This window comes from Muntiacus reevesi, chromosome 2 (genome assembly GCF_963930625.1).
Source record: "Muntiacus reevesi chromosome 2, mMunRee1.1, whole genome shotgun sequence".
NCBI classification, from domain to species: Eukaryota; Metazoa; Chordata; class Mammalia; order Artiodactyla; family Cervidae; genus Muntiacus; species Muntiacus reevesi.
Window position 1 is genome coordinate 278,557,902 of NC_089250.1, and position 19,093 is coordinate 278,576,994.

The following is a 19,093-nucleotide window of genomic DNA, read 5'->3' on the forward strand; positions in this document are numbered from 1 at the left end:
TAACCCAAGTCTACACATTCTAAGACCTGTGGTCACCCACAAAAACACCTCACATACAACACCCTCCTCGCACAGACACGCACCGCGTCGCAGAATCCCACCCGTCCATTCACACAGCTGCGGGTCACCTGCCTCTTCCCACCCAGTCACTGGCACCATCTCAGGTCCAACCGCGTCACGTCACACAGACCGCCCCACACCTCACATGCAGAGCAGGTCGCACGAACAGGTCATGGCCCACAGACGCAACTCACCGAGGAAGGTTTGGTTCTGGGCTGTCAGACAAGGCCAAGGGTGAAGAGCTGCTAAGCCGTGATCCGGCCTAACCAGAGCGAGACCCCGAACTGCACTCCCAGAAGCCGCTGCGGCCGGGGTCCAATCATCGCCCGGCTTCGTCTTCCCAGCATTCTTCGGGCGACTGCACCCCCTCCCCCGGCTCCGGACTACATTTCCCAGAAGGCCCTGCGGCGGGGCCGCTCTTCGGGAATGTCGGTGTTGCCAGGCAGAGAAGACCGAATGCCTCGGCGTTTCGAAGCGGGTTGTAACCTAGTGGGAACCCTCGCTTGGTTTTGCCTCAGAACGATAGTTTCCGCGTGTGCCAGTCAACGTTCCGCTCAGCCCAGGGCTGAATCAGAGCTCTTTGTGGGTTGCGGGAAGGGTCCCTGGCGGCTCGGGGGAGGTGAGGGATGACCAAGTCTTAGCTCTTCTGCCTCGGGACTACATTTCTCAGCAACCATGGCAGCGGGGCCCGTGTCCAGCCCCAGACGGACCCCAGCCTTCTTGAAGATTCTTAACATAGGATCCATAGACCCCAGAAACCACTTATGGCTGTGGGCAATTCTTTTTTTTTTTTAATTTGCGTTTTCCCTAGGAAGACTGTAATTATGTGCATTCTCCACGGTATCAGCCTTCCCCAAAACATTGTCAAAGAAAACCAGAACTGGATAGAATCTAAAGCTTCTCAAGGCAAATTTTACTCAGGAATTATTGCCACAGGGCTAGAGGTCTTTGTCCAAAACTGGGCTCCATTCCAAATATAACAAGTGGGGATTTATAGTCAAGGAGCAAAGTGGGGAATCACTGGATGTGCAGTTAACAAAGACAAATCATCGAAGATAAGGGAGAATCTGGCTAAATGGACTTAATAGGATTCTTGCTGAAGGCTGTTGAGAGTGAAAAAAATGTTAAGGATTGGGGTAGGAGTGGGGAGTCTTGATAAACTGACCCAGCAGAATTCTTGTAAAACTGGACTCAATGGGTTAGGAACAGAGCCCGAGATTGGAGCCTTGAGGTCTTGGAGAAGCCTATCTAAGTTCAAGAAGTAAGTCTCTGTGTGTTTAGAGAAAGGCTGTTACGGACTGACATCGAGATAAACAGATCTGATAGAGCTATATGTCGATACAGATATCTCTATCTCTGTATGTATAGATAGCCCCCAACTTAGGATGGTCCAATTTAGGATTTTTTCACTTTACAGTGACTTGAATGATATTCTTCAAGAGATGGGAATACCAGACCACCTTACCTGCCTCTTGAGACATATATATACAGGTCAGGATGCAACAGTTAGAACCTGACATGGAACAACAGACTGGTTCCAAATTGGGAAAGGAGTACCTCAAGGCATCTGGACCCAACACTTCATGGCAAATAGATGGGGAAACAGTGTAAACAGTGACAGACTTTATTTTGGGGGGGCTCCAAAATCACTGCAGCCATGAAATTAAAAGACGATTGCTCCTTGAAAAAGTTATGACCAACCTAGACAGCGTATTAAAAAGCAGAGACATTACTTGACCAACAAAGGTCCATCGAGTCAAAGCTATGGTTTTTCCAGTAGTCATGTATGGATGTGAGAGTTGGACTACAAAGAAAGCTGAGCGCCTTAGTACTGATGCTTTTGAACTGTGGTGTTGGAGAAGACTTGAGCGTACCTTGAACTGCAAGGAGATCCAACCAGTCCATCCTAAAGGAAATCAGTCCTGAATATTCATTGGAAGGACTGGTGCTGAAGCTGAAACTCCAATACTTTGGTCACCTGATGCAAACCCAAAGACTCTGATGCTGGGAAAGATTGAAGGCAGGAGGAAATGGGGACAACAGAGGATGAGATGTTTGGATGGCATCACCAACTCAATGGACCACCAATGCTCAAAGAGTTTGAGCAAGCTCTGGGAGTTGGTGATGGACAGGGAGGCCTGAGTCAGACTCGACTGAGCAACTGAACTTGATATTCATTCAGCAGTAACTGTTCTTAAGAGTTTTAAATTTTGACCCTTTTCTGAGCTAGCGATATACTGTATGAGGCTCTCATGATGCTGGGCAACAGCAAGAAGCTCCAGCTTCAGCAAGCTATCTCAGACAGCCAGGAGATCAGAAAGGTAAGCAACAGATACACTTAGAACCATCTAATCTTCACTTTCAGTACAGTAGTCAGTAAGTTACGAGGTATTCTTTAGTATAAAACAGGCTTTGTGTTAGATGACTGTGCTTGACTGTAGGCTAATGTAGGTGGTCTGTGCCTGTTTAAGGTGAAGCTAAGCTATGACGTTCAGAAGGTTAAGTGTATTATTAAATGCTTTTTCAACTAAATATTTTTAACTTACAGTGGGTTTATCAGGCTACAACCCCATAGTAAATTGAGGAAGATGTGTGTGTGTATAGCACTGTAACATAATAGTGTATGTTATATATAGATTGGCACTGTAACATAATAAGCACTTTACATAATTTAACTCAGTTAACCCTGAGCAGTTTTCTTTATAGTGCCCTTTCCCTTTATGTAGCAAATTTACCCCTCCCCTCAGGGTCACGTGGTCATTCAGCTCTCAAAGCCTAAACACGGTAGTTTTTCATACCAGGATAGCCCCAAAGATGCAGCCATCAAGTCCACTGGAGCCAAGTATGTATGGGTGGCTAATTCCCTCCTTCTCCTCCCACACATATCCACCGGGAGGGATGTGTACAAATTGGAGGACAGGCGTCTCAGCTGTTGGTTAAGATCTTACTCTTAAAACTCATTACCTATCATCTAAGCATCATGATTCCACCAACTTGACTTCCCAGGGAACCGCTAAAGAGTTTGACTGGATTTCAGAAGCAACAGTTTGAGCCTTGTAAAGCTGGAAACAGGTCTGAGTTACTTCTGAAACAGCACCTTCCTGATTTGTCTAGCCATGCTCTTTACCTTCCTCTCTCAGTGTCCCCTTAAGGGACTGGGCATTTGGATAGCTATTGCACAACTAGGTTCCATTTATTTTTCACATGGAAAGTTTCGCAGTTCTAAGTCAAGTGTGACTGATTGTTGCAAAAAAGGGATAACTGTTGGTGGTGAAGAGACAGCAGCCCTAAGGGGTGAGTCATTGTGGGCGGCGGGAGGAAGCTCACCTGGTTGGCTTCCAGAGTTTTTCCTTCTAAACATTTTTCTCAAAAGGTTTACAGAGAAAATGAGGCTCCTTTCACATAAGATTTTAGACTGACTTTGTCTTAGGGCTTAAGCTAAGCTGCTGTTATCAGACCCCAAAATATGGTGACTCAATGTAAGAATTTATTTCCTGGACACTTGAGTGTCAGCACCTTGATCTCAGAATTCTTCCCATCTTCCAGAACTGTGAGAAATTTGTTGTTTATAAGCGACCCAGTCTGTGGTATTAATATTTTGTTCTTGCAGCCCAAATGCACCAAGACACCAGGTGACGTGTTTGGGAAAAAAAGACACACACATATACACAGGAGATAATCTGAACAAAATTAGGGCTGGTACTCAGGGCAAACTAGCTTCAGTACTCTTTGAGCCTTGGAGCTCAAGTTTCCTTAGACTTTTGCCTCTTAATTCTGGGCTATTTTTTTCCCTCAAACCTTTGACAAAGATTTTTTGGTGTAAGTTTTCTTTTTAAAACACATTTTCAGTGGAAGGGTTGCTCCTAATAACCTGGCTGATCTTCTCCTGAAATCCTGGGTTGTTGTGTTTTGTTTTTTTTTTCCAATTTCTTAAGGTCAGTATTAAGATATTTAAAGACTCAAAATATGGGAAATGATTATCATAGGTGAAACGAATCACCAGTCTAGCTTTGATGCATGATACAGGGTGATCGGGGCTTGTGCACTGGGATGACCCAGAGGTACGGGATGGGGAGGGAGGTGGGAGGGGGTTCAAGATGGGGAACACATGTACACCCATGGCGGATTCATGTCAATGTATGGCAAAACCAATACAATATTGTAAAGTAATTAGCCTCCAATTAAAATAAATAAATTAAAAAAATATATATGGGAAATGGGTGCTTATAAAACTGTTAGAAGGGTTATGGAAGCTAGCTCTAAGGCAGGTCTCCAGAAATGCCTCCTCTAATGTGACAACAGCAAGTCTCCAGAAGCGGTGCCTCCTCAGCCCCACTAAGGCAGAGACAAGCCTCCAAGCACACACTGCCTCGGCTGTGATCTGGGCTCAGAGACTAAGACGAGGAAACCACCTCCACTGCTGCCAGAAATGCCTGGACACTGAATTCCAGAGAAAAGGCCGGCTCACCATCACTACCACCACCTTTTGACAGTAGCCCACCTACTGTCCCCATCAATATTTCAGACATGAATCGCTGACTGGCTGGATCCTTCCTGCCGAAGCAGGTACTCCGGGGATTCTGGAGAACAGGAATTCCTGGATTCCTGTTTGGGAGAGTGCTTTCTTCATAAGCATTATTTTCAGTTTCAAACTATTTCTACTAAAGAAGCTCTAACTGGCCTCGGACTAAAACAAGCATCTCTGCTTTTTCATTATCTTTCAGATTAGGTGTCCAAATGGGAGAAAACAGAAGACTTTACAAACAAAGATCCTGAGAATTCCAGTTTCCAAGATGACTGGGAATGTAAAAGCACATTTGAGATATATCACGGGAATGAGAAAGGAAGTTCCAATCAAGTCATAATCACCCATGAAGAAATACACACTTTGAGGCAGCAAACATCCCATAACCTGCTCCATAAAATTCCATCTGGAAGTAGACCCTACGTGTGCAATGAATGTAGAAAAGGTTCTGGGTAGAAGAAATCTCTTCTTAGTCATCAGAAAATTCATACTGGTGAGAAATCATGAATGTCAGCAGTGTGGGAAGGCTTTCCATCACGGTCCCAATCCTCCTCAACATCAGAGAACTCATAATGGGGAAAGATCCTATGAATGTGAAGAATGTGGAAAGGCCTTTGGTTCTGTTTCACTCTTTACAAGACATCAGAGAATTCATACTGGTGAGAAACGCTATGAATATGAGGATGCGGAAAAACCTCTGTTCGGTTCTCACAACTCAATGTACATATAGTACTCATATTGGTGAAAAACACTATCAATGTACTGAACACAGAAAGGCTTTTAGTTACTTATCTTTGACTATTAAACATCAGAGAATTCATACTGGAGAAAAGCCCTATGTCTGTAAGGAATGTGGAAAGGCCTTTAGCGGTACCGCACAACTTAATGAACACCAGACAATCCACACTGGTGAGAAGTCATATAAATGTAATGAATATGGAAAGACCTTTGGCCATCGTTCACATCTTTCTCAACATCAGAGGATCCATACTGGTGAGAAACCCTAAAAATGTAATGAATGTGGGAAGGCCTTTAGGCAGGGCTCACAGCTTAAACTACATCAGATAATTCACACTGGTGAGAAGCCTTATGAATGCAAGGGATGTGGGAAAGCCGTTAGTCAGTGCTCACAGCCTACTCAACACAAGAAAATTCATTCCCAATATATGAAAGAAATGTGGGAAGAACTTCGGGCACTCATCTTCTCAACTTTAAGGAATTCACACCATAGAAAACCCCTATGAATAAAAGAAGAAAAGACTTCTCCTGTCTCATTCCTAACCTTGTCAAATGTGGAAATGTTTTTTGCTTCAACTCATGTTAGATTTATCAGCAGATTCATCACCGTCACATTCATCATTAAAGACTCTATTAATATGATAATGTAGAAAAGCTTCTGGACACTACTTATCAATCATTAGCAACTGGAAAATTCATGCTGGCTAGCAACCAAAGAAGTGGAGAAATCTTGGAAACCCTTTAGTCTAAGCTAATCCTAACTTAAATCAAAGAAAGCATAAGAGAAAATAATCCCGTGACTGTTAGGTGTGTGGGAAGTTCTTTAGTCGTAAGTTTCTTTTAATCAGAAAATTCATATTTGAAGAACGTATTGTACATTTAAAATCCCCATTCGTCATTTATTAGGCATCAGAAAATGCACACTGAATAAAACACCACGCATTTTAAACAACAGTTAAACATTTACCAAGTTGAGGAAGGTATGAAGAAGTTTCAAACAAATCATACAGGGCTGTGGCTCAGATAAGAATGTGATAAATTAGACATTCACAAAATAATATTTATGTCACTTACTACCTAGTATTTTCTCCTTCAGTGAAACAAGAGCACGGGAAGTGAGTGAGAGCAGCATGAAACAAAACCTGTGGGGTGTGGCCATAAACACTCAAAAAGTTACTACTTTAAATGCATTTATAGACAAGAAACTATAAGTGAACCAGAGACCTATTGAGAAGCTAGAAAATGAACATAACTCATCAATAAACAGAAGAAAACACTTCACTGAAATTTAAAGAGAAGGTTTTATTAACCTTGAAGCCTTTTCTTTCAAAAGAGAATATAAGGACTTAAAATTTTTGTAAACGCATTCTACAGTACTAAAAATGAGGATGCATTAACACACATAAAAGGCATTCAAAGTAAAGTTCAATGTTTCACATTTTTTATAAAAATTTCCAATTCTAGATGAACTTCACTTCCTAAAAAGGAAAAATGAAAGTTTCCAGAGTTGACCACATGCTAGCAGAGGACAGATTTTACAGGGTATCCGCCTAAGTTTTATTTTACCACACCCATGGGGTCTTAGTTCCCTGACGAGTGATTAAACCAAGGCCCTCAGCAGGGACAGCTCAGAGTCCTAACCACTCACGTTCCTATGAAAGCCAGGCATTTTTCTTTCTTTTTTTTTTTGTTTGTTTTTGAGCCAGGCATTTTTCTACACGCTAATTGTGAGTTTAAATTTAAAAAGCATATAGTGTATGGCATATACTAGGTTGGGGCTTCCCCGGTGGCTCAGCGGTGAAGAATCAGCCTACAATGCGGGAGATGTAAGAGACACGGGTTCCATCCCTGGGTCGGGAAGATCCCCTGGAGAAGGACATGGCAACTCCAGTGTTCTTGTCTGGGAAATCGCACGGACGAAGGAGCCTGGCAGGCTACAGTCCCTGGGGTCATGAGAGTCAGATACGACTTAGCGACTAAGCCACCACCACCACCACATATACTACGCAGAAGGTACCTTGCAACTTGCCTCTAATAAAATCCAGAGGCACTGAGTCTTAATGTTTTCCAGCAGAAAACATCTCACCATAGATAAGATAAACTGTACTATTTTAATGAATGACTTTTCATGAAACTCTTTAAATCCCCGTATTTTTTCATAACTATTTTCTCTTCCAAGATATTACAAATACACATGTATAAAAGTATTCATAGTTTTATTCATAATAGCCCCCAAATCCAGAAACATCCCAAATGTTATCAAGAACATGGATAAACTGATTGTACTATATTAACACAACAGAACACTACTCAGTAGAAAATAAATTACTAATAGACATCACCAGTGAGTCTCAAAAAAACATGCTGAATGACTAAAGCTGGAGACACAAAAATTTACACACTGCTTGGTTCCATTCATATGAAGTCAAATGAAAGAAAAATTTAAAAAGCAGGCAAAACAAATCTGTCACAAAAACAAAGTCGTTTCCTCTGAGAGTGAGGGTAGGAAATCAGGCGTGAAGGAAGTTTCAGGAGTGACAAATCTATCTTGATTTTAGTGGTGGTTATTGGGCTGTAATCAACAGCAAAACTGCATAGTTAATAATCTGTATTTTATTATTTGTAAGTTGTATTTCAATTACAATGATAACATACAAGAGTATCAAGAGAGTAAGAGTAGCATAGAATGAATGGAATAAAGTGCTGTGGTCAAAAGAGCCTTAGGCATAAATACTTCACGTGGTTAAAACACAGAAAACAATAAAATGGTTAAAAAATTTTTTATGTATGGTGTATGTATGTATGTATGCATGTATATATACATCTGTATAAGACTTGAAATATTTTATACTTTTCTTTTTGTATACACTTTAGCAACTTCATGAATAATGAGTCATCTTAATAGCACACGTAGAGAAAATACTGCTTCTTTCCCTAAAAAAAAGAAAACAGGAGTTTTCTCTTTGAGAAGAAAAAAGTCTGTTATGCAAAATGAAAATGACTTGCTATTAACATTCAGAGGGGAAAGAATCAAATCTGTTTGCACCACATAGAAATTCAGACCCATGAAACCACCTTGCATACGGCTCTCCTCCAGGAAAGAGCCTGCTCACCAATCTTTGGAGATTAGTGTTTTGCTCCTCATTTAAACAAAGCTGATGAGGTATTTCCACAGATGAAACCTGTCTCCTGCTTAAGCTATCAAAACTCAAAACTGCATCCACGATCGTACACTTCCATCTTTTGCTAGTGCCCTAGTAAATGTCCTTATCCTTATAAGCTTCGCTTGTTTTTGGCTCGCTCTGAATTCTTTCCGGCAGGAAGCCAAGGACCCTCACTTGGCATTCAAGCCTAAGAATTCCTGACGGTCCGAGAATGGGACACTTCCCTCTCCCATAACACCATGAATGCAGAGCTGAGGAGAGAGTATACTTAAAGAGACCATAATCTTGAACCTAATGCCGCCCACATTCGACTATGTGCCGGAAGAAACGCCAGGAAAGATCTCACTGTCAAAACACAACTTTGTGGGAATTTCCTGGCGACCCAGTGGTTAGGACTCCCGGCTTTCACTGTGGAAGGCACGGGCTCAATCCCTGATTGGAGAACCAAGATCCCATCCCCAAAGCAGCAGTGCCGGGTGGGCAAAATGAATAAATACAACTTTGTTTACTGAGGAATGCATGTAACGGGGCTTTTCTCAATGTCTCAATCACCTATTCGGGGATGAAATTAATCAGTTTCATTGAAACTGAACTCACTGAACAAGATCCTGATGCTGGGAAAGACTGAAGGCAGGAGGAGAAGGGGGCAACAGAGGATGAGATGGTCGGATGGCATCGCCGACTCAATGGACATGAATCTGAGCAAACTCCGGGGGGCCGTGAAGGACAGGGGAGCCTGGCGTGCTGCAGTCCCTGGGGTCGCAGAGTCGGACACGACTCAGCGACTGAAAAACAAAAGTACAAGTAATATACCTTTAATAATACAAACCCGTACGCATGTGCGCGCGCGCGCACACACACACACACACACACACACACACACACACACGAGTTTCTTTCATAAACACCAACATATTGATAACGCCCGCACTACCCTCTACTCGCCCAATCGGGCGGCAGCCCAAGCCAAAGACCCAGACGCCCGGCCCGCACAGCGCCCAGTGCCCGGGCCACCCTCACCCGAGCAGCTGCGAACAGCGGCCGCCGCCCCCGCTGCCAACACGGAACCCTAGCCTGAGAACGCACCACTAGCCGCTGCGGCAAGAGGAAACGTCCCGGGAACTCGGCAACATCCACGAACGCGAACCGGGTTCCGCACGTGCCGGCCCTACCGGAAGTGCCCGCCTCAAAACAACGCCCGCGCGCCGCGGTGGCTCCTGGGAGTCCGCGGTGGCTCCTGGGAGTCCGCGGTGGCTCCTGGGAGTCCGCGGTGGCTCCTGGGAGTCCGCGCAGCCCCGGTGTGCGCATGCGCGGTCTCACCGACGTAGTCCCGGAGAGCAGAATGCCGTGGGACCCCGGCCCGCTCGGGGTAGGATTATGGTAGCGACGGCCGAGTGCAGGACTGGGAGTGTCTGGGTTTGTCAACGAGCTGCACTGCTTTTATCTGGCAGGGGGTCCCCTCTTCCCAAGGCTTGACCCACGGGTGGGACTTGGAGGCGCTCTGGGAACGGAGCGCGCACGCGTACTGACGCCCATGGAGGCGGGGCCAGGTACCGCGGAGTAACGGACACGCCGCCGCCGCGCGGTCGCCCGTGGGGGCGTGGTTTCCTGCCCGAGGGGGCCGGATGAGGGGAGGCTGCGCAGGCGCGTAGCGTCGCGGCCGATTTCTGGAGGGGCGGAAGCGCTGTGGGTGAGTTGGTGAGGCGTCCTCCGAGGGCGAGTGGGAGGGGCTTTGTGAGAGGGTGGGGTGGGAGTGGTCCCAGGGGAAGTGGGTACCTGGGGTGTCCGCATTGGTTTGTCTGGCGTCCTGTCCCCCTGCGCGGTTGTTTCTCTGATTATGGGATTTGGCTCACGGTTTCTGTGGTGTTTGTTGAGGATTCTTCTGAGCTCTAGAAAGGCTCTGTAACTACTCGTTTAAATTTTTATAGCAACTAAACAACAGTAAGGGGGAAAACCTAAAGAAAACGAATACATAAAACTAAAACTGAATCAGTGTTATACACTTGAAACTCACACAATGTTGTAAGTCAAGTATACTTTCATTTTAAGAAATCAAGATACTGTGAAGTCATCTATTGGACTTTTTCTAATTTGACCAGTTTTCCCACTCATGCACTTCCAGGGACAGACATTAGGCAGAAATGGCTGCCTCAGCCATGAAGGAGTGTGAAGGAAATACATGTAAAGCCCTCAGCACTCTAACTATGGTTACAGTCACTTTCAATCAATGACCGTTTTGAGGAACAGATGTGGAGACATCGCACTAGACTCTCTCACAACTTGGAGAGCCAGTAAATCTCAAAAAAAGGTGTTGTGATTGGGCACTTCTCTGTTTCGATGTTTTACAGGGGGGTAGATAAGAGAATAACACAAATTTGATGCTATTTTTTTTTGATACTTCCATCTCCTCAGCTCCACATTCACAGGACTCTGTTCTTCAAGAGAGAGACCTCATGAAGGGGAGCATGGCCACTGGACCTCTGGAAGGCACATCACAGGTGAGTTATGGTTTTTTGGTTTTTGTTTTTTCTTGCAATGAGACCCTAAAGAATAAAGATTAACCCTAACCTTAAAGAATAAAGTCATCTAGTAAAACAGAAATCGTCATAAATACTGCAGTTATCAAGTGCCCTGATCCTTAATCCCACATCCAAGGACAAATTTTTAAAGAAGTGAGATTTTTTTCCTTCCTAGTTGCAGAACAGTTTCCATTTCACACAAACACATGTTTAAACAAATATGTTCTCCAGGATTGTAGTAAATTATGAAATGTACTTATCAAAAGAGAACTCTATAATCCAGTTTTTTTAACTTAAGTGTACAGTTTTCACATTTCATTGTACTTACATTTAAATTTCACCGTTAAATACTGAGCATAAGTATATGCTGACCCTGTATTCAGATTTTTTAAAAAATGTTAAGGTAAATGGACAAAAATGGACAATTGGCTTTAAGGATGTGATGTATTAGACATTATAGAATATATTAAACAATTAGAGAATCTAGAAGGAGGTAAAATTCCATCTATGTACATTTACACATTTAGTAAACTCTATAGGGACAGGAAGACATATGTAAAGCTTTTGGCTACAGTTGGAGGAAAAACCCATTCAGGACTGAACTGAGGTCCTGGGTTGCTGACAGTCTTCCCTTGTCTTCAGACTTTAGACAAACTCAGGAGTGTTTGTCAGTGCACAAACACCACCAACTTGTACAAAATCCCTATTTAGCAGGAGAAGAAGCAGATTAAAGAATTGTCTTCCGCCACTGAGGATGTGGTGGCCTGTCTGACATGAGCACAGCTGGCTAGAGACTGGAGATCCAGTTAGCTGTTGCAGCTTGAGGTCAGGATCTGTTGATTAGAACCATAGGCTACAGACTCAGTGTAGAGGTGCAATGGTTCATGCTTTCCTCAGAAATCCTTATTTTCCAAACAAGTTCCTGAAATGCTTTCCTCAGACAGGGTCCACGACCAGTTTTAACAATTTGGTTGATAATATAGGATAATTTTTCTTACTGAAAGAGTTGATCTTCACTATCTATAATATGTATCTGTATTTGGCAAAAAAAGAAAAACAAAAACGCTGGATCCTCCAGTGCACACCACAGTGCTTATGCAGCACCTACTATTTTTCAGCCAAGACCCTTTTCCCTCGGGCTTGGTGGGTAAGAAAGTGTTTGCCCTTTCAGCGATCACTGACATTCCGAGATGTGGCCATCGACTTCTCCCAAGAAGAGTGGGGATTCCTGGACCCTGCTCAGAGAGAACTGTACGCAGCTGTGATGTCAGAGATTTACCAGAACCTGGTCTGGCTGGGTAAGTACACCCAGCCCTTAGTTCACATCTGCCTTCCGCTTTATCTTCTTCCTCCTATTGGAAATCTCTGGGGACCTACAGTGGCCTTTACTTTTTGCTCTATGTCCCATAAAGAGCATAGTTAGAAATGGACAACTTTCTCTTTACTGTCCTTCCAAAAACCTTCAAATTTCGTCTGGCCATTCTTATAAGGGCTTTGATTCTGATTCCTGTGGTAGAGGCTGAATTCTTGGGTAATAACGGCATGATCAACTGCCATTTCTTTCTCTTTCCAAAGGCATATCTGTTGCTGAACCCAACATAGCCTTCCTATTGGAGCGAGGCTCACAGCCCTGGGTGATGAGGGCGGAGGATGCAGAAGCTCCAGGGGCAGGTGAGTCTGGGACCAAGTTGAGGGAAGGATGTACATGCAGAAAGCCAGCTGCCTTCTGAGATGACCACAGTTTTAAGGTGTTTGGGCATCTTCCTTCAGCAGGCCTCTGGTCTGAGGTCCCCAGTGGATCCAACCCTCATCCTCATTCACTATTCTACTCAGCCATCTTTTTAAATAATTGCCTCCAAATGTAAGTTTGTGATCAGCTGTCCTAAACCTTTACTCTCTGGATTGTTTTTTACCACTTTATCTTTCATTCATTTCATAAGACTTTTCTCAGAAAGCTATCTCAAAACTTCTGTTTTCTTTATGTATCCAAAAAATTCTCACTCGCACCTCTGATAAATTGAATAAATATATCCATCCAAGAACTGTTCCATTAACAAACATATTCAATCTCTAGTTCTGGCCATGAAAGGGGATTTTGTTACAGACTAGAACCCATCATGGAATTTACTGTTTAACAAGAGGAAGTAAGAGATGTTCTTAGAACAGGCACATGAAAAGCTGCTCAGCATTGCTAATTATTAGAGAAATGTAAATCAAAACTACAATGACATATTACTTCACACCAGTTAGAATGACCATCATCAAAAAGCCTGCAAACAACGTGCTGGAGAGCATATGGAGAAAAGGGAACCCTCCTACACTGTTGGTGGGAATGTAAACTGATACAGCCACTATGGAGAACAGTACAGAAATTCCTTAAAAAACTAAAAATAAAGTTGCTGTATCATCTAGTGATCCTATTCTTGGGCATATAGCTGGAGAGATTTCTAATTTGAAAAGACACATGCAACTCAGTGTTCACTGCAGCACTATTTACAATATTGAAGACATAGAAACAGCCTTAATGTTCATGGACAGATGAATGGATAAAGAAGATGTGGTACACATATATAGCAGAATATCACTCAGACCTAAAGAGAATGAAACAATGCCACTTACAGCAACATGGATGGTTGAGAGTATCATACTAACATGATCATACTAAGTGGAATAAATCAGACAAAGAAAGACATATTATATGATATCATTTATATGTGGAATTAAAAAAAAATGATACAAAGAACTTATTTACAAAACAGAAGTGGACTAACAGACAAACAGACATATGGTTCCCAAAGGGGAAGGTGGGGGCAGGGATAAATGAGTATGGAAATAAGAATCAAATGACTGTGTAAAATAAGCAACAAGGATTTCCTGCATAGCATGGGGAACTATATGTATTCAATACCTTATAATATCCTATAATGGATATAAAAGGAAATTTACAAAGAATATAGATGTATACACATGTATGTATGATCTAGTCACTTTGCTATACACCTGAAACTAACACAATATTGTAAATCAACTATGCTCCATTTCTAAAAAAGAGATGTTCTTAGATACCTTGGCAGAGTAGGAACCAAGATTGGATAATTTCAAACACAGTGGTCACTGCACACACAGCAGAGTGGCCAGAGATAAACACGTCTGTGGGGGATGGTGCAGGGATCTGGCCACTTGTGTGTGCAGCTCACCTCTGGCGTCTAGACCTTTTCAAGCCAAGTCCTGGGTGCACCTCTTGCATCTCATGGATTGCCACTGGAAATGCCCCAGCTGAGAACTGGTGGGGTGGATAGTACCCCACCTTGTGGGCGGTCTGGGCCATGTGAGCCCTTGATGTATGTCTTTGTCTGAGCTGCTATAACAGAAACACCACAGACCAAGTGGCTTAAACAATAGATCTTCGTGTCTCACAGTTCTGGAGATGAAGATGCCTGCAGATTCAGTATCTGGCAGGGCCGGTTCCTGGTTCACAGATGACCATCTTCTCACTGTGCCCTCATGTGGTGGAAGGGGTCCCTTTTAGAAGGGCACTAATTCATTCATGAGATATTAAATTAAATAATTTATTTCAATGAATATTTGTTAATCAACTACAATTTTTTAAATTTAAAACTTAAAATGCATTTCAAATTAAAAATAAGGATAATATATGGTGCTGATGGTTGCACAATATTGGAATGTATATAATGCCACTGAATTGCATCCTTAAAATTGGTTGAAATGGTAAATTTTACGTTTTGTGTATTTTTCCACAGTAAAAAAAAATTTTTAATTAAAAATAAGAATAAATGGGTATTTGTTTCTAGCTTTTTCTGTTAGTAGAGTATGACAGTAAATGTCCTTGTACATATATCCTTAAATACTAGAACCTTTTCTAAGAATAGATTCTCAGCAGTGGGGATATGTACATTTATTTATATTAATGTGTTTATATGTTTTTCAGAGAGTGAATCAACACAGAAAAGCGAGGAATTGTCTTTAAGGAAGAGAATAAAAGGAGAAACATACCATTATGAAAGAGTGATGAAAAAAACTAGCAGTACGGGTAGAGGATATGAAAAAGCCTCCAGCACCAGGGCATACCTCATCATCCATCAGAAGATGAAGGAGGAAGAGAAATGCTACCAGTGCTTCGAGTGTGGGAAATCCTTCCGTCGTCGATCAACTCTCATCCAGCATCAGAGGATCCACACAGGAGAGAGACCCTATCAGTGCAGCAAGTGCGGCAAAGCCTTCAACCAGAAGGCCCACCTCGCCCAACACCAGCGCACCCACACGGGTGAGAAGCCCTACGCCTGCGGGCAGTGCACACGGACCTTCAGCCAGGTGACACACCTCACCCAGCACCAGATCGTCCACACCGGAGAGAGGTTCCATGGCTGCAGCGAGTGTGGGAAGGCCTTCAGCCGCCCCTCCGCCCTCGCAGACCACCAGAGAATCCACAGCGGAGAAAAACCTTTCAAGTGCAAGGCCTGTGGCAGAGCCTTCACCCAGAGCGCCCAGCTCCTCAGACACCAGAAGATCCACTCTGAAGACAAGCCCTACAGATGCAGCAAGTGCACCAAGTCCTTCATCCGGCTCTCCTCCCTGACGGAGCACCAGAGGACTCACACCGGAGAGAAGCCCTATCAGTGTGAGGGCTGCCCGAAGGCCTTCTGCCGCCTCGTGCAGCTCACTCAGCACCAGAGGACCCACACTGGTGAGAAGCCCTACACGTGTCAGGAATGCGGCCGGGCCTTCACCTGCAGGTCCCATTTCACTGTCCACAGGCGGAGTCACACAGGAGAGAGACCCTATGAATGTCAGGTGTGCGGGAAAACCTTCAACAATCACTCCTCCCTGGTGACGCACGACAGGACTCACAGTGGAGTGAAGCCCTTCAGATGCGATGCGTGTGGGAAGGCCTTCAGCACATCCTCCTCGCTCTGTCAGCATAAGAGGATTCATACTGGGGAAAAGCCCTACAGTTGCCACAAATGTGGGAAGTCCTTCAGGTGCAGGTCACACCTTAGTCGACATCAGCAAATTCATACGGGAGAATACTGACCAAAGCCAACCATACTTGAAAATGTTACTATTCCAGTTACCTAACCATCAGTTAAGATCTTGAAAACAAGCAGCCTCAGCTTCAGTTGACTCTGACTCTTAGAAAAGCAGCTTATTCTCAAGGTTTCAGGAACTCACTGAAAAATAGGTAATGAACCAGGACCCACTGTATAGCACAGGGAACTATACTCAATGTTTTGTAATAAGCTACAAAGGAAATACAGCTATGGTTTTCCAGTAGTTGTGTACAGATATGAGACTTGGACCATAAAGAAGGCTGCCCATAGAATTCTGTCCTCGATCTGTAGTCTTCCCCAGGCAAGAATACTGGATTGGGTAGCTATTCCCTTCTCCAGGGGATCTTCCCAACCCAGGGATCAAACCTGGGTTTCCTCTATTGCACACAGATTTTTTACTGTCTGAACCACCGGGGAAGCCTGAGCATTGACGAATTGATGCTTTCTAATTCTGGTGTTGGAGAAGACTCTCGAGAGGACTGCAAAGAGATCCAAACCAGTCAATCCTACAGGAAATCAACCTCAGATATTCACTGGAAGGACTGATGCTGAAGCTCCAGTACTTTGGCCACCTGATGCAAAAAGCTGATATGTTGGAAAAGACCCTGATACCTGGAAAGATTGAGGGCAGGAGGAGAAGGGGGCAGCAGAGGATGAGATGGTTGAATAGTATCACTGACTATTTGAGCAAATAGGGACATGAATTTGAGCAAACTCCCGGAGACAGTGAAGGACAGAGGAGCCTGGTGTGCTGCAGTCCATGGGGTCTCAAAAAATGGAACACAATTTAGTGACTGAACAACAACAATGGGAACTGAATCTGAAAAAGAGGGGATGTTTGTGTGTGCATAACCGAATCACCTTGCCGCACATCTGACACTAACACGATGTTGTAAATCAGCTGTACTCCAATGAAAGCGATTTGTTAACGCGCTCTTTGGATGGAATAACTGAAGACAGGGAGGAAGCAAAGCAAGTTGAAAGCAGAACATGAAACCACTGTCCTGCAGTCTGGAGAACTCTGGCCTCCTCCTGCCTGCATCCTGCTCTGCTGCCATCACTAATGAACAGCAACACTGCATAAGTGACCTTACTGGCCCTGAGTCTGGGTGCCCTCACATTTAATGCCCTGAAACCAAGTTTACAATGCAGGTGTCCTGACAGCCAAAGATGAGGCCAAGAGATCACCTCTTGGCTTTTGCTTCTGTCCTGATGGGAGAGACACATATGCCACCAAGTTCACAGCGTTAGCAAGGGGCAGGGAGGGGCTTGGATGTTGCAAAGTGTGAAAAAACAAACAGCCATGACTTAATACTTTACATCTGAAAAATGGTGCCAGGATTTAGCTTCGAATTTCCCAACCAGCGGGCTTTCCTGAATTTTCTCCCACACTTCCTCCTACAGCTGCTGTATTTTAGTGATCTCATCACTGCACCTATCACCTTTGAACAAGAATCAAGAGGCTGACACAAACGAACAGCACTAGGACAGATATCAGGGGTATCATATTAATAGATGTTAGGGGATATTCCTAAACTGAGCACACAGGATTTTTTTTCTCACTTTTTTCTTTTCAGTGCATATATAAAAGCATTTATAAAATGCATGCATCAGTGTAGAGAAGAAAAATACATACTCGTTGTTTAGTCTCTTAAGTCATGTCCGATTCTTTTTCAACCCCATGGACTGTGACTGTAGCCCGCCAGCTTCCTCCTTCCTTGGGATTTCCCAGGCAAGAATACTGGAGTGGGTTGCCATTTCCTCCTCCAGGGGATCTTCCCAACCCAGGGATCAAACCGTCTCCTTAGGCAGGCGGATTCTTTACCACTGAGAATATAACAGTAGAGTCCATGTAAGGAATTACTCCTAAATGAGCCAATGTTTAAATTCAGGATGAAAAGCTGCATGAAAATTAAAGACTTCACTGCCCTGACTATTCATTTTTCAACAGTAAATATTCTCATTTTCTCTACTCTCTATTCCTCTTCCCTGTTTTCTATTTCTCCACAGCCTTTCTCACCATTAATACACTATTTTACTCATTCTCTTGTTTGTTTCCATTCACTTGAAAGTAAGATCTTAGAGGGTGGGGAGTTTTGTGGGCTTTTTCTCTGCTGTATCCCCCTGAATAGCTTTTCCTTCGTTGTTGTTCACTCACTTAGTCATGTCCAACTCTTTGTGACCCAATGGACTGCAACACTCCAGGCTTCCCTGTCCTTCACTATCTCCAGGAGCTTGCTCAAACTCATGTCCATTGAGTCAGTGATGACATCGAGCCATCTCGTCCGCTGTCATCCCCTTCTCCTCCTGCTGCCAGTCTTTCCCAGCATCAGGGCCCTTTCTAATGAGTTGGCTCTGCATCAAGTGGCCACAACATTGGAGCTTCAACATCAGTCCTTCTAATGAATATTGAGAATTGATTTCCTTTAGGCTTTTCCTTATTTGCTTCAATTTCCAAGTCAGCTACTAATTCTACTATTTTCTTAGTATCTCATTCCACGGGCCATTTCCACTGTGATCAGGGGCAGAATGGGGTTCAACACCAGTGCAGATTCCAAAGAAAATACTTTCTGAAGAGTGATGATAACGACATTTCCATTCTGCAAGTGAGAAATGTACTAATTTGGTGTAATAACAAGTGATAGAGCCCAGCAGGTCCCAAAACTTAACACAGAAAGAAAATCACGCTCCCACGGGCAGGCTCAGAGGACCGCACTAGAACGACACCGCGGTCATTCGGACACAGACAGCGGGACGTCACAGGTGCACACCAGAGCTCACAGAGGACTGTACGTTCCCGTAACTACGGACGCCTCTGGTTTCCAGGAGAGGGGAGGAGGCGTTCGCATTCTATGCGCCTGCGTACACTCGCTCCCAGCCGCGCCACGCCCCTGAACCCTCGGGCCACGCCCCTCGAGCGTAGTCCCGCCTCTGATATCCTGGGCCCCGCCCCTCAGGCGTTGTCACGTACGTGCGCAGGCCCTCACGCTCGGACGCTAAGGTTCCGCCTCTCCTTCT

At 44.1% G+C, this 19,093-nt stretch overlaps 1 protein-coding gene and 1 long non-coding RNA gene across 2 annotated transcripts in view; one reads left to right on the forward strand and one right to left on the reverse strand.

Moving 5' to 3' along the window:
* Positions 1-17,851, forward strand: part of ZNF582 (zinc finger protein 582) — a 33,644-nt gene extending 15,793 nt beyond the window's left edge. The window contains exons 6-15 of the mRNA XM_065919502.1: positions 331-488; positions 2,291-2,381; positions 9,448-9,569; positions 9,666-9,856; positions 9,939-10,037; positions 10,118-10,177; positions 10,900-10,985; positions 12,178-12,304; positions 12,582-12,677; positions 14,956-17,851. Of these exons, the coding sequence (XP_065775574.1) occupies positions 331-488; positions 2,291-2,381; positions 9,448-9,569; positions 9,666-9,856; positions 9,939-10,037; positions 10,118-10,177; positions 10,900-10,985; positions 12,178-12,304; positions 12,582-12,677; positions 14,956-16,058 (2,133 nt within the window). The 3' untranslated portion in view covers positions 16,059-17,851. The remainder of the gene's footprint in view (positions 1-330; positions 489-2,290; positions 2,382-9,447; positions 9,570-9,665; positions 9,857-9,938; positions 10,038-10,117; positions 10,178-10,899; positions 10,986-12,177; positions 12,305-12,581; positions 12,678-14,955) is intronic.
* Positions 7,600-9,671, reverse strand: LOC136161831 (uncharacterized). The gene is made up of 3 exons (XR_010661777.1): positions 9,574-9,671; positions 9,085-9,272; positions 7,600-8,257 (listed from the first exon to the last, which is right to left on the reverse strand). It is a non-coding gene; the product is annotated as an uncharacterized lncRNA (long non-coding RNA).
* Positions 17,852-19,093: the final 1,242 nt, after the last annotated feature.